The 13002-nt window shown below is 45.7% G+C and overlaps 4 protein-coding genes and 4 non-coding genes across 8 annotated transcripts; 4 read left to right on the forward strand and 4 right to left on the reverse strand.

The window, feature by feature from the left end:
• Positions 1-1047: 1047 nt before the first annotated feature.
• On the forward strand, positions 1048-1400 carry YALI1_A08532g (uncharacterized protein; the record flags this gene model as incomplete). Its single annotated transcript, XM_068281696.1, has 2 exons — positions 1048-1147; positions 1192-1400. 2 exons carry the CDS (start codon positions 1048-1050, stop codon positions 1398-1400), a joined length of 309 nt encoding a protein of 102 aa, XP_068137797.1.
• A 602-nt stretch (positions 1401-2002) lies between these two features.
• On the reverse strand, positions 2003-2088 carry YALI1_A08542r. The gene has a single exon. It is a non-coding gene; the product is annotated as a tRNA-Pro (tRNA).
• Positions 2089-2459: 371 nt separating this feature from the next.
• YALI1_A08546g (uncharacterized protein) lies at positions 2460-3806 on the forward strand (the record flags this gene model as incomplete). Its single annotated transcript, XM_499884.3, has 1 exon — positions 2460-3806. One exon carries the CDS (start codon positions 2460-2462, stop codon positions 3804-3806), a length of 1347 nt encoding a protein of 448 aa, XP_499884.2.
• Positions 3807-5156: 1350 nt separating this feature from the next.
• On the reverse strand, positions 5157-5199 carry YALI1_A08573r. Its single transcript, XR_011031457.1, has one exon. It is a non-coding gene; the product is annotated as a YALI1_A08573p (non-coding RNA).
• Positions 5200-5285, reverse strand: YALI1_A08574r. Its single transcript has one exon. It is a non-coding gene; the product is annotated as a tRNA-Trp (tRNA).
• A 2820-nt stretch (positions 5286-8105) lies between these two features.
• On the reverse strand, positions 8106-9218 carry YALI1_A08614g (uncharacterized protein; the record flags this gene model as incomplete). Its single annotated transcript, XM_499885.3, has 1 exon — positions 8106-9218. The coding sequence occupies one exon, from the start codon at positions 9216-9218 to the stop codon at positions 8106-8108; it is 1113 nt and encodes a 370-aa protein (XP_499885.2).
• Positions 9219-9843: 625 nt separating this feature from the next.
• On the forward strand, positions 9844-9939 carry YALI1_A08620r. The gene has a single exon. It is a non-coding gene; the product is annotated as a tRNA-Ser (tRNA).
• A 184-nt stretch (positions 9940-10123) lies between these two features.
• Positions 10124-10372, forward strand: YALI1_A08623g (uncharacterized protein; the record flags this gene model as incomplete). The annotated part of the gene is made up of 1 exon (XM_499886.3): positions 10124-10372. One exon carries the CDS (start codon positions 10124-10126, stop codon positions 10370-10372), a length of 249 nt encoding a protein of 82 aa, XP_499886.3.
• Positions 10373-13002: the final 2630 nt, after the last annotated feature.

Consider the following 13002-nt stretch of genomic DNA (forward strand, 5'->3'; position numbering starts at 1 on the left):
AGATGTATTATTAGTAGTCCCGACGAGTGTATCGACACGAAAGGGTACAGACAAGCTGACGAGAGTGATCTCTGTTGACTTTTATATTGCTTCGCCAACTTTGAGGACACCCATTCACTGGAAACTCCACCATCTCTATTGATTGTCACGAGCCAGATACACGCAGGTACAACTGACGACAGTCTGACTACGGTCCTTGGATCTGCACGCCAGCCATTTCAAACCATTGTTTGCAGCAGAAACCCCGTCGGCTTCTCTGATTACACTACCCCCTTTGGTCTTACCTATAGGGCGCCTCTCCACAGCACGCAAAAGAGAGTCTTTGGACGCTGGTTCGCGCAGTTTTATCCCCAATTTCACCCTTTCTTTTTCTTCTTTTGGCCCTACAAGAAAATCAAGTGAGGAATGAGACTCCAAACTTCATCTGTAGCCCTTTTTTGGCTGGCTCTTCGGCCTTTTGGTACACTACCAAATCGACATGATCAGAGTTGATGTCCCCTTGGAGGAAGAAGAGAGGAGCTAAGAACCTTGCGATGGCCTTTGAATGAGAGTCTCGAGTTGATTGATAGCTTGGGCAGGATGTGATTCAGAAGTGTGTCAGAAGTGAGTCAGAAGTGAGTCAGAAGTGAGTCCGGGGAGGTGATTGAGAATGAAAGGGGTTAGAACAAGCAACAAAAAAAGTGGAAAAGAAGGAAATATCGAGAGATTCCTATGTAAACATCTGCAGCTACCAATTTATAACTGGTCCCTATGTGCAACCGCCTCATGGCCCCTGCCGATGCTACTTGTATTGGTACGCTGCTCGGTTTCTGCAGCAGCAGAGAGGGAGCTCGAGATGACTCTGTCCATTGTCTCCGGCACTTGTAGCCATGACCTGCCATTACAAAAGGAGGTCTGAGCCTGCTTCTTTTGGTTTAGGACTCACTGACTGAAGAGTATTTCATATTCAGTCGTTCCAACTAGGGTTGCCATTAACCAATGGTCAATCTCTAGTCGGCCCTCCTAGCCACGCAATTCTCCGATTACGATCTTGGACTCTCCACTCTCATGGAAGACGGCTCCCGAGGGAGATGGAATCGTTGCTCTGGACGGCCAATGGTGGGCCCACTCGAGAGCTCTACCGCGACCTCGTTTTTTAAAGGAAAGAGTCAGCTGTCTTGGCTCGAAAGAAAACTGATAGCAATCTTCAAGCGAAGTTGATATTCAGCGAGAAACACATTCTCCAATCTCGCTGCCACCACTCCAACAAATGGAGGCCATCCCTGGAACATGAGAAGAAAGGACTGATGTTGAATAAACCAACTTTTGCTATACACCAGACTCTTCTCTCTAACAGAGAGACTCGTCAGGAGAGTCTCAGCACTCTGGTGAAGGATTCGACTGAGCACGCCATCAGGTAGACAAAACAGCTGAGAGAATTTGTTCTTGGAATGGAAACTGGAGATGAAACTGAAGGTTTGTCACTCACGTCAGGGGGCATCTGAAAGCAGGAGAACCTAAAAACTTGATCTGGGATCGGTGAAGATAGCCGACGCCCTAGGTGGCGAAGGTCGGGGGAGGTTTGATGACATGTTTGGTCTTTCTGAGCGTTCAAGTGTCGAATGTCGGTCGCGAATGGCAGAAGCCTGTGAGATCGTCGGTTTATCAGCTGCCCTCTTTAGAACTTTGCTGTTGTTTCATTAATGATGACACTTCTTGACAGAGCAAGTTGGAGCGGAGTCTTCAACTCGATAGGAGCCACACAACCAGGACCCAATTGTCCAAGTTGTAGTGGTCCAGGATACCCTCTCCAGAGTATGAGACGCGCCAGAGTCGCGGAAACACCCCATTGTCTTCCTACTCTCAAATCCACAAACGTCCACAGCCCTGTATCCATGTAATTGTACGAGTAAGACGCAAGTTAATGTATGCGTTAGCGTCATCATCGAGAGACTGAAGAGCAGTACAAGTTGACACAGGGTCACGATCTCAGGTCCAAAAAAGAACAGCTTCGCTGCTGATAGGGCCCAACCGGGAATTGAACCCGGGACCTCTCGCAAATTGCCTAGGACACCCTAAGCGAGAATTATACCACTAAACCATCGGGCCCTGGATGAAATTTCCGAGTTCCGATGGAGTGGGGGATCCTAAAAGTGTAATTTTTTAAAAAAATGAAGAAAAAATTCGGTTTTGGGAGGAAATTGGGGGTTATTTTGGGCTAAAAAGAAAGATAATCACTTAAAAATCATCTTCAATTGTTATTATCCGCCATTTCCTCACCCTTGACACTCATATCTTGCTGTTTCTATGACTCTTTTGTCCACCTCGGGTAGTCCTTCTGTATACAGTTTCGCTTATCGGATAACAAAAGTTTATATTTTACTTCTCCGCACAAGTGACTAATTCCTGGATCATATATAATTCATTCTCCCCGCACACCACAACAACACCAAAAAAAAAACACTGTTACACAAACAACAATGTCAGTGTTTCAAACAGACGTGCACGCTACTCTTCCCCGGACAATTGGCGGAAAGGGCACGGAATTGACCATCGAAGAAGATGGACAGACTCGAACGGTGCTGGACGCGTGTGGAGGAGCAGCGGTGGCAGCCCTGGGACACGGAAATGAGCGCATGATTGCCAAGATCCAGCAGGCTGCCGGTCTGCCTTACATTCTGAGTCACGGGCTGGGCTCGAAGCACGCAGATGATCTGGCAAAGTACCTGGTAGAGCAGTCTCCTGAGGGCTCCTTTTCCAGTGCTGTCTTCCTCAACTCTGGCAGTGAGGCCAATGAAGCAGCTCTGAAGCTTTCCAAGCAGTACTTTGTGGAGAAGAACGAACCCAAACGAGTCAATTACATCTCGCGACACTTCTCCTACCATGGCAGCACTTTAGGCGTTCTTTCTCTGGGCGGATTTCAGTCACGTCGAAAGCCCTACGCTGACGTTCTCAACACCTCAAACTTCCACAAAGTTTCCACCTGTTTCTACTATCGGGGAGCCAAGCCCGGTCAGACGGAAGAGGAATATACCCAGCAGCTGCTAGACGAGCTGGATGCCAAGTTCCAACACCTGGGTCCCGAAACCGTCATCAGTTTCACTTGTGAGACCGTCATTGGAGCAACTCTCGGTTGTGTGCCTCCTACGAAGGGCTACATTAAGGGCTGTCGAGACATTTGCCACAAGTATGGTGCGCTGTTCGTGCTGGACGAGGTCATGAGCGGAATGGGACGCTGTGGAACGTACCATGCTTGGCAGCACGAAATGGACGAGGGCCCAGATCTGCAACCCGTAGCCAAGGTACTTGGAGGAGGATATGTGCCTCTGGCTGCCGTTCTCATCTCTCCAAAGGTGTACAATGTGTTCAAAAGCGGAAGTGGTCACGTGGTTGGACATCAGACGTACCAGGACCATATCTTTGCCACAAGTGTAGGTCTGGAGCTTCAGAAGATCATCAAGGAGGACCAACTGGTGGAAAGAAGCCGTTTCCTTGGTCTCAAGCTTGAAAAGATGCTCAAGAAAGCACTTGCCAACAACCCCAACGTTGGTGATATTCGTGGACGAGGTCTCTTCTGGGACGTGGAGTTTGTTCAGGATAAAGAGACAAAGAAGGCGTTCCCTATAGCAGTGGGGTTTTCCACCAAGGTTTACAAGGCCGGCATGAAGCGAGGAGTTCATTTTCTGAAGGGTGTGGGCACTGTGGATTCGTTCGAAGGGGACCATATCATTCTCAGTCCACCTTATACTGTCTCCGAAGAGGAGTTGACCAAGATAGTGGATGTGTTGAAGGCTAGTGTTGAGGAGGCTCAGGGTGAGTCCTTGTAACAATCCAGTTATATTCATCTTTTGCTCTGTGGTCTATCACTGTATGTTCTATGCATATAATACAATGTTTAATATCGTGTACTCTTACTTGCACCAGGCGGGGATATAAAATACTACCATAGTTTTCTTTTCTCAGTTTTCCGCCCACAATTCTCCGCCTAAACAGTTTCCTGCTATTCGCAAGTGGTCTGGTATGATTTCCTTCTTCTATATATCTGACTAGTGTTTCATGCTAACCATCCATCTCATCAGGACAGCCATATTCCCTTTCCAAGGTGGATTTACTTTCTGTCTCTTTCGAGACGCCAATGTTGACCACTGGGTTGGTTTGCACAAGCCAGGTTTACTTTTGTTTCTCATGAGGCGGAGTGTCCGCTTCAGGACTGTTCCTTCGGTTGTTGGAAAACATGCAACGAACTGTTTTTTCCACCATTAAATCGGTGCTAATGGCTCTAACTGATGGAAAGGTACGAAATTTACTCTGAAAACAAAAATTCCACATAAAACTGAACGGGGGACTGAACCTGAGAGGGCTACACTACAAGTAGGCGTCACCGGGTTCCTACAGGGAGTGAGAGCTTGAAGGCACGAGGACGCGGAGGGTTGTAATGCGAGTCATTGATGCAACTGATGTAGGAATGAGAAGGGGGTGGAGAAACAATGGTTTAAAGGCCCGGTATATCTCACTCATTTCCAAAGAAGAGACAGTCAAGTGCTCGTATGACTCCTCAAACATTAGCTTGTAGTTTGGCGATAAGGTTGTTGGAGGTGCATTATCTGAACTCTAATGGGCTCGGTGAGATGAAGAACAAGAACCGTCAACAACATCAGTTACTACTGTATCTAGTACAGTAAATGATTAGTGGTTTGGAATTGGTTGAATGACAATGTCATATTTCTTTGGAAATGGGTTGAATGATAATGTCATACTTTGTTGATGGATGATGTTCTTAGCTGGGGTAACAATGATCAGGCCCCCGGTCAAAAGAACTCTCAACCTCCTGCTTGGTTATAGACTGCTAAAGTACATACTGCAGTTGCAACTTTTCAACACTTGTGCTGCCATCGATACAACAAATTTCATTACTTTCCCTCCTCCTGCTCGTTCTCATCTCACTAGTCGATTGTCTGCTGTATGTACTGTACTTCACGTACCTGGTCAACCCGATCAAGAGTCAATGTGCAATACCATCATTGGTCGTTACTTTCTGAATATGGTTGTAACGTGAAGGATCAGTCCAACTGCATATATCTCACCAACCCAACTACTCGCAGCAGATCTCCAACCGCAGCTTATTAATCAAAAATATCAGAGGAACAAAAAATACACCGATCAGCTGAAGCTATGGGACTTAAACCCACAATGTTTCCTCCACTGTCAGTTCAGAGAACTTGACATGGACAGGAATTGAACCTGCAACCCTTCGATTACAACCGAGAAGACTGGAGTCGAAAGCTCTACCATTGAGCCACCACATCAGTGCGTCGGATCCGGCTTGGGTAGGAGCCACTTGTCTGGGAAAAGAAAGAAAAGTGCTATGATGACAAGTTCATATGGTCTATCCACCATCAGCACCCCAGGATTATGCGCAAAACAGCTACCGTCCACATGGCCAACAGTCTACTGATCACATATTCCTACACGAACAAGAGTCACGTTTTTTACCTGTTGCAACGAGCCCACGTCTTACAGAAACATTGTCGCAATGACCACGTTTATCACATGCCATTCGACTTTACGTCATCTCTAATACCGTCTACTGCTTCTTCGTTTCTCAGCAGTCCAAGATGTCAGTGTCTGATACGACTACGGTATGTACAGTATGTACTATACCTTTTAAATATTGATCCGGTCAAGAGATGGAACAGGAAGAATCCGTGAACAAGCGAAAAAGAATGCAATGCGCTCTTCTGAACGATACAATCCGAATCCGATTTGCGGGTATAACATTGTTTTTAGGCCCAAGTAGCTGAAATGTATTCAGAATTAAAAGAAGAAAAAAAGAAACAAACAAAAAGCAATGGACAGTTATTCACATTATAAAGAGACTTGTATATTAGTCTAGTCGTTATCTAATCGTTATCTAATCGTTATCCAGTTGTCATATAGGTTTTTACTCGTTTCAACTTTTTACAACTGCTGTAAGACTTGTAAGCGGAGTAAAGAGACATGGGGCTATGAGTGATGAAAGAGATACTGAAAAGTAAGCATTCTATCACTCTTGAGAGCTGATAAAATCCTTTGGAGCGTATATAATTCAACTTTGATGGACCGCCGTCAATTCAAATCACTTCAGATCTGGGCCACTGGAGTGATGGTATGTACTGTAGTCAAAGAAAAATCATCTTACACCCTCAATTATTTACTCATACTTGGAGTGTTTGAACTTTTATTCACGTTTTTTACGTAAATACAACCAACGTCTTTCAGTCCAGAAGTATCTGATATTGGGAACCCCAAAAGATGTGCAAGTATCTATTTTGTGCGCGGAAAACACCAAAAACAACCTTGGAATCCGAATAATACATTGCCAACCAACAAGTACTACAACCACACTGTTCATGACTGTGCTCCGCCAGCCACCGTTAACTTTCTTTCAATCATATTCACTATTAATAAATAGAGTCGATCAACGACATGGCGACTAGAAACGGGCCCAAGATGCAGCTGGGGCCGTCTCCGATGCAACCTATCCTGATAGATTGCAGTTTAACTAGGACAGTTGTGTTTGTCCTAATGAACGAAAAAACTATCAAACAATCCTCCCACCGTGCCCATCTTGGTTAGTATCTATCCAAGACCGTAATCCAATGAAGGAGCCGTAGCACGGTGGTAATCTGCACAAACTGTAGTGAGTCTGTGCAGAGAAAGACACCAGTTTCACACAGGTGATTCATCGTGAACCCCAAGGTCTCCACTGTACGTCCATCAGCATGCCCTCCGTTGAATATGCATGCTGCTCAGTGAAGTAAGAGCTGTGGGTATTCTGGGCGTCACTGGGTGTCAGTATGAGTTTAGAACAACCTCGCTTCCACACAAGTATGATCAAGGGCCAGTCCAGGTTGAAATTGGAACTGACCCTGGTGTTTTGAGAGGATCTAAATGGGTTTATATATTGAGCAGAAGCGGTCGGTGGCGAGATTCACGTGGGTGGCAAACTGGACATGTGGCAATGAGACAGGCACTCAGAATATTGGCATAGCTATGGGAAGACCATGGTGAAAGATAGAGCCGGGAATATGGACATATCCGACACCCCCTCATTACCAATTACAGCAACTTCATCATATTATAAAATAAAAAGTGCAGTAGTTCTTGTACAGTACATACAGTACTGTACTGTACTGTACTTGTAGTATATACCATTCATGTCCGTCAATGATATCTCCAGAGTTAGATCTCATCGAGCTGATGAAACTGTACTTTCGCCACTGTGGGAAGCCCTCGCCAACACTTCCTCCTGAAGTAATGATAGTCGTGTATAACCGAAACAAGATGTCGGTTATACTCGTCACATGTATCTATGACTCCTCAATCTTTTCACAAGGCGAAATGGAAGATTTAGAAATCTCTAGAACAGACTTTGTTCGCCACAGTAGACTGCAGCTGAACTGTAAGATAGGGCGTGGTTGAAAATTGGAGGCAGAGTAGATTCTCGAAGGAAGGGGAAATAATGTCTAGCTTCACGCGACTTTTGAGGGTGTATTGTATGTTATTTAGCCCCATAGAGGCCCCTACCTGTCTATACTGTTCACCTCACCTTGCTGATTTTCGCCACATTATAAGCTGCTTCAATTTTAACAAGCGAATAATTTTTTTGAGTTGGACAAACAAACAGAACGTTAGCGAATACGATGCACACGCGAGTCATACCTCCATATCACACGAAGATTGCTCCAGAAGATAACCAGCTTACTGGGCGAGGGTGTCTTAGTTCTGAGAGCACAGAGTGGGTCGCCGGAGTGTGTCCCCAGAGTAGGTCACCAGAGTGAGTCCCCAGAGTAGGTCACCAGAGTGAGTCACCAGAGCGAGTCGCCAGAGTGGGTCGTCAGAGTGATTCTCTGTGATTCTCCTGTGATTCTCTGTGTGATTTCTCTGTGTTTCTTTATTCTCTGTGATTTTCTGACATTTTCTGTGATTTTCTGACATTTTGATCGACTGACCCGGTAAAGTGTCTGTTAAAGGTAATGTTCAAGGAATACTGGTTGCGTCCTGTGCGCTCGTTGCTACATTACGTACAGTGTTGAATGCAATGACACCAAGCTCCATACATTCCATTACACAGTTGTTATGATGTTCTAATTCGACCAAACATGAACAGCTCCGGGAATATCCCCACTCAACTCCACAATGTCAGATTCTTGGGTGTACTTGGCCTTGGCAATGGTAACCTGTCGCTTGGTGGAATCAAAAATCACCAGGGCTCTGGAAATCAAAGGAGGGCCCGTCAGTAGCGTCTTCTGGTCATCGGGAGCGATGGTGATGTCCGGAAATCGACATTTTCCCTGGTCGTCCTTCCTAATAAAGATGGAAAAGTCCACAGGAACAAAAGTCGTGCCAAACACGTACTCAAGAGTGGGCTTGGCTCCGCAGTCAACATACCATCCGTTGGAGTCGTAACCTCCATTGTGCTGATTGCTGATTTGACCCACAGTTGAGTTAGAGAGCTCTAGGGTGATACCTCCTGTGTCCAGAATGACACTATGTTTGACATCCTGCTGGACGTCTTTTCCATCGACTTTGAATCCAGAGATGGGCACCTGGTAGAATTCGTAGTCCACATCTTCAATTTCAACCGTCGTCAGAGGACCCTCGTACTTTTTGGAGTCGAATCCGCCGTAGTACACGTTAGAAATGACGTGATCCCACGAAGAAGATGTCTCATGAGTTCCAATTGGTTCTTCAGAGTTAAGTGAGAAAATCGACCGAGGAATCTTACCTGCCGCGGCCAGACTCTCAGCGTAGCTCGCTTGTGCATCATCTCCTTTCAATGGACCCTGCCCAAACACTCCCAGGTTGTTATCAATGGTATCAAGAGACACCCACACCTGCATATCAACGTCAAGACCCGCATACTTGACAGTGTCGTTTCCAGTGATTCCATTTCCATCCCAGCCAGGAGCGTATCCGTTGAACTTCCAGGTCTTGGAGGCCGAAATGTCAAATGAAACACCTTGCTGACATTGGCCCTGAAGACAAGCCGTGGAGTTCGTACCAGGGACCCACAAGTGTCCCGATCCAGTGTCGAAAATCACACTTTTGACTTGCTGGGAAGGAGTGCCCACTTCAATGTCGGCCAAATAGTAGAGCTGACCCATAGAGATGTCACCGTGGGCCGGTCCGCCCTTCAAAGGCACCTTGATGACTCCAGCAGCAGCCACGGAAGCAAGGAGGAGGTTTGAGAAGATCATGAAGATTCGATTTGGTACATTTGACAAAAGAAAAACCCCCCACTTTTATATATTTCAACAAGATTCACGGCGCAAAGTTAGATCTGAAGTGGAGTTTCTTTGATCCGGTTTAGTGGAGGGGATAATGAAGGTCTGAAGCTGAGATTTAGCATCGATTACAACGGCCATTATAACTCATAATTCCCGTTGCTTTCACTAGAATCCACCCATAATTGATGTTGTGGACAGAGACCTTGCCCACCTTATCAATGTAACATTAGTTGATCGACAGAACCTAATGAGTGTGCCGTTTGACAAGAGGTGGCAGAGATCCTGGTTGCGAAATGTCCCGTGAATCTTTCAAGATGGCTGTGAAGTGCCACAACCAGAGTTTTGCGTAAAATTGAAGGCTTTTGGTCCCCCATTTCTACATGTGGCTTTCTCATAGTAGTGGCACCAACTGTATATTTTGAGATTGAGAGGGGTCAGGGGTTTAATAAAGCTCACATTGGAACTTTGACGTCTCAACTATGTGCTCAAATCGTCAGATTTCCGAATACACTGTCTCAAACAGTCGAAATCGCCGCCAGGAATTTTCGACATATTTCAGAGGTAAGTGGAAAACTTTTCTCAGAATTTTGTAGTGGTCCCGGTGGCCGAGTGGTTAAGGCGTTGCCCTGCTAATTTGTTAGCTGTCAGGCAGTGGGTTATGCCCGCGCAGGTTCGAATCCTGTCCGTGACGATATTTTTGACTCCAGTTTTGAGAGGCAATAATTGCTTTGATTAGATCCACCAGTGTCGCTTTTTTTTGCTTTTCTTTTTTTATTATTATTACTTTTCTCGGGTAGAATGTTGGTTTTGTTTCACTTGGCTGTTTGGGTGTTTTTTCCTTAGCTTCCTTATGGGTAGATGGAACCATCGCCAAGATGGTCACCACCAACGCCCACAGACTGTGGGTCGTGCAGCCCGATGTGCCCTCTCCACAGCCGTCGACCCCCTCTGGTCAGCCGGCCTCCAAGACCCACGGTCCCTCTCACCACGCTGCTCACAACGGTAAGCTGATTGGAGTGGTGTCGCTGACCGACATTCTCAATATAGCCAATAGCTCTGTCGAGATGATACATCCATTAAATACTGTAGAACAGACTATTCTCACACTGTTAAGGTACTCTTAGTAAGCAAGATTTCAGGTGATTGGATGGTCATGTGACTCCCAAAGACTCACCTGAGGATTCTCATTCTTCAAGTGAGGGGATCATCATATTAAGGTTATTCAACAAAATTTCGTTAAAGTGTTGAGGTAATGTTAAGTATTTGAACAATAACGTTGAAACTCCCAATTAATTCTTCACAAACGACATGACACACAAACTGAGAAGAATGTTCCACAGGTTGAAACAATTATATATAGAGTTAGTTGAATGTTAGTAGATATGCGGCCCATATATGGTTCTTCCCAATAAATCTGTTGAGTAAATATAAACTATAGACAATTTGTTGAGTAACTTTAAATTGAGTGCCATAAACTTGTCGTGCCATAAACTTGTCAGATAATCAGGCCACTTTTACCAGAAAATCAGGCCATTTTCTCGAAGCTTATTTCACCGGGCATAAAAACAACACCAGAGATGTATTTTTGGTGTTAGCGTTGATAATGCAGGGACTAATGAGATGAAAACTTTAGTATGCACTACTTCGAACCCAAAATTGAACATCGTCAAAATTGGAGTTGAATGGAGTCGAATTCGCGATTTTATATAATACTTTCTTGATACGAACCCGCCACGTTAAAAATCAGGGCCATAATTTAAGGTCACATATTGGGTTATAGCTTAATTGTCTGTTTGTGTAATATAAATATACCCCCAGTTTCTAGATTCACCCAGAATCCTCTATTCATGTTAACCCATCATCGCCAGAAATCCGCCAAGTACGTGTTTCTCGAACACTGAAATAGACGGCTTCTTTTTTTCGCCGGCTAAGAAAAGGGGGGCTTGAGTGAGGTATTTATGCTTTCTTCTGTTCGACTGGCAACCACTGGGGACTTTTTGGCCACCATTGACAAAAATCGGATGTTTGTGACACAAACAGCTCGGACACACGACACCACACAACATCAGGGGATACCTCGGTTTTCATTACATAAGCCGGATGACACTGCAACTACAGACACTGTCTCCCATCACCAACCACGCTTTTCGACGACTGATTCCCACAACCAAGCCATGTGACACAAACGCGACACTAAAGTGACACAAACGCGACACAAAAACGACACAATAAACGACACAGGCAAACAAACATACTACAATATCTATGTTTTCCAGCACCTTGATCGCGTCCAACCAAGTGTTCTCAGCTACAAGAGGGGTCCCCACAGTTGCCATGTCTTCTCCATCACATTTTTTCAACTTACTTAACACAGATGGGCGTCCTTACGATCTAGTTACTACCATAGGGTAGCGCTAGTCATAGACGGGTGCTTCCCGAAGAGCTATGAGCCAAAACGACTGCGTCTTCGAGGGTGTCGGATAGGCACCAGTCAGGCCAGAGTCTCCAGGGGGGCATCTCAATCCCAGGAGGGAATTTACTTTGTTTACAGGGAGGGGGTGTGCGTTAACATGCCAGTTCAAGCATGCTATGAACTCTGGGACAGAGTGTCATTAGGGAGTGCCCCCGGACAACCCGTGTCTACTGGCGATTTTTGTCTTTAGACACGACGCTACAACCCCAGTCAGTTTCAAACAACTTGCAATCACCCTTCGCTCCAAGAGGGGAGTCTGATTGCACAGAGACGAAACCAGACTAGCGTCACTCACGTTCTCGGCGGAACGGTTCGTGAGATTTATTTTTTTTTGCTATCGATGATAATTTTTGGCACTGGTGATGTTGGGAGCATAGGAGATGATGCTCTTGGTGTGGGAAGGGAGGATGGATTTGGGGGCTTGTTTTCAAGACAGGAGGCGTAGGATAGTTAGGGGGGTGGGTGGTGGATGGTAAGGGGGAGTTGGAAAGGTGACGAGGGGTGGAAGGATGAGGGAGTTGAGTGACGAGGGTGGAAGATGAGGGAGTTGGAAGTGACGAAGGGTGGAAGATGAGGGTGGTGGAAGGCCGTAGCCGGATTGTGGATGGGTTTGAGTATGTGGGGGGAGAAATCACTTTGACCCTCTGGTTGTGTTTCCTTCTAATCACATCCGTGTGTGGGAGAAAAACACTGCAATCTTCTGATTGTGTGGTTTCTCTCAATCACACCCGTGTGTGGGGGGAAAAGCGCTGGAACCCTCGTTCTTCAATCACCTCTGTGTGGGGAGGAGAAGTGCTCAACCTTCGGGTTGTGGTCTTCTCAATCACATCCTCAAGGGTGGTGGAGGGAATGCAGGAGAGGGATAAGGCATTATATGGGGGTGTTGGGTTGTGTGAGTGGGATATATATAAATAATGTATTGATTGTTTTGAAGCCCATGAGCTGTATTTTAACTATCAATTTAGAAGCAATGCATTGTATTTTGTATAAATATTACTGTATTGGAGCCGCTGTCTTTTTGACATCATCATCTACGATCCTTTCTCACAGTCATCTAAGATCCACGCGTGCAACTAGGCCTCGGGTTAGTCTGGGCTGGGGGCAGTTTATATGGTCCATGGGCGCACGTAGATTGCGGCACATGTTTTCTGCCAAGCCAATGGTGCGTTATCTCTCTTGGCACATGCATTGGCATCTGATAATAAGAGCCAGCTGTGAGTTCAAGAATTGTATTCAATCAAGGAGCACCTTGTTATGACCGCGATAAAAAACCTACTTCAG

This window comes from Yarrowia lipolytica, chromosome 1A, assembly GCF_001761485.1.
Source record: "Yarrowia lipolytica chromosome 1A, complete sequence".
Taxonomy (NCBI): domain Eukaryota; kingdom Fungi; phylum Ascomycota; class Dipodascomycetes; order Dipodascales; genus Yarrowia; species Yarrowia lipolytica.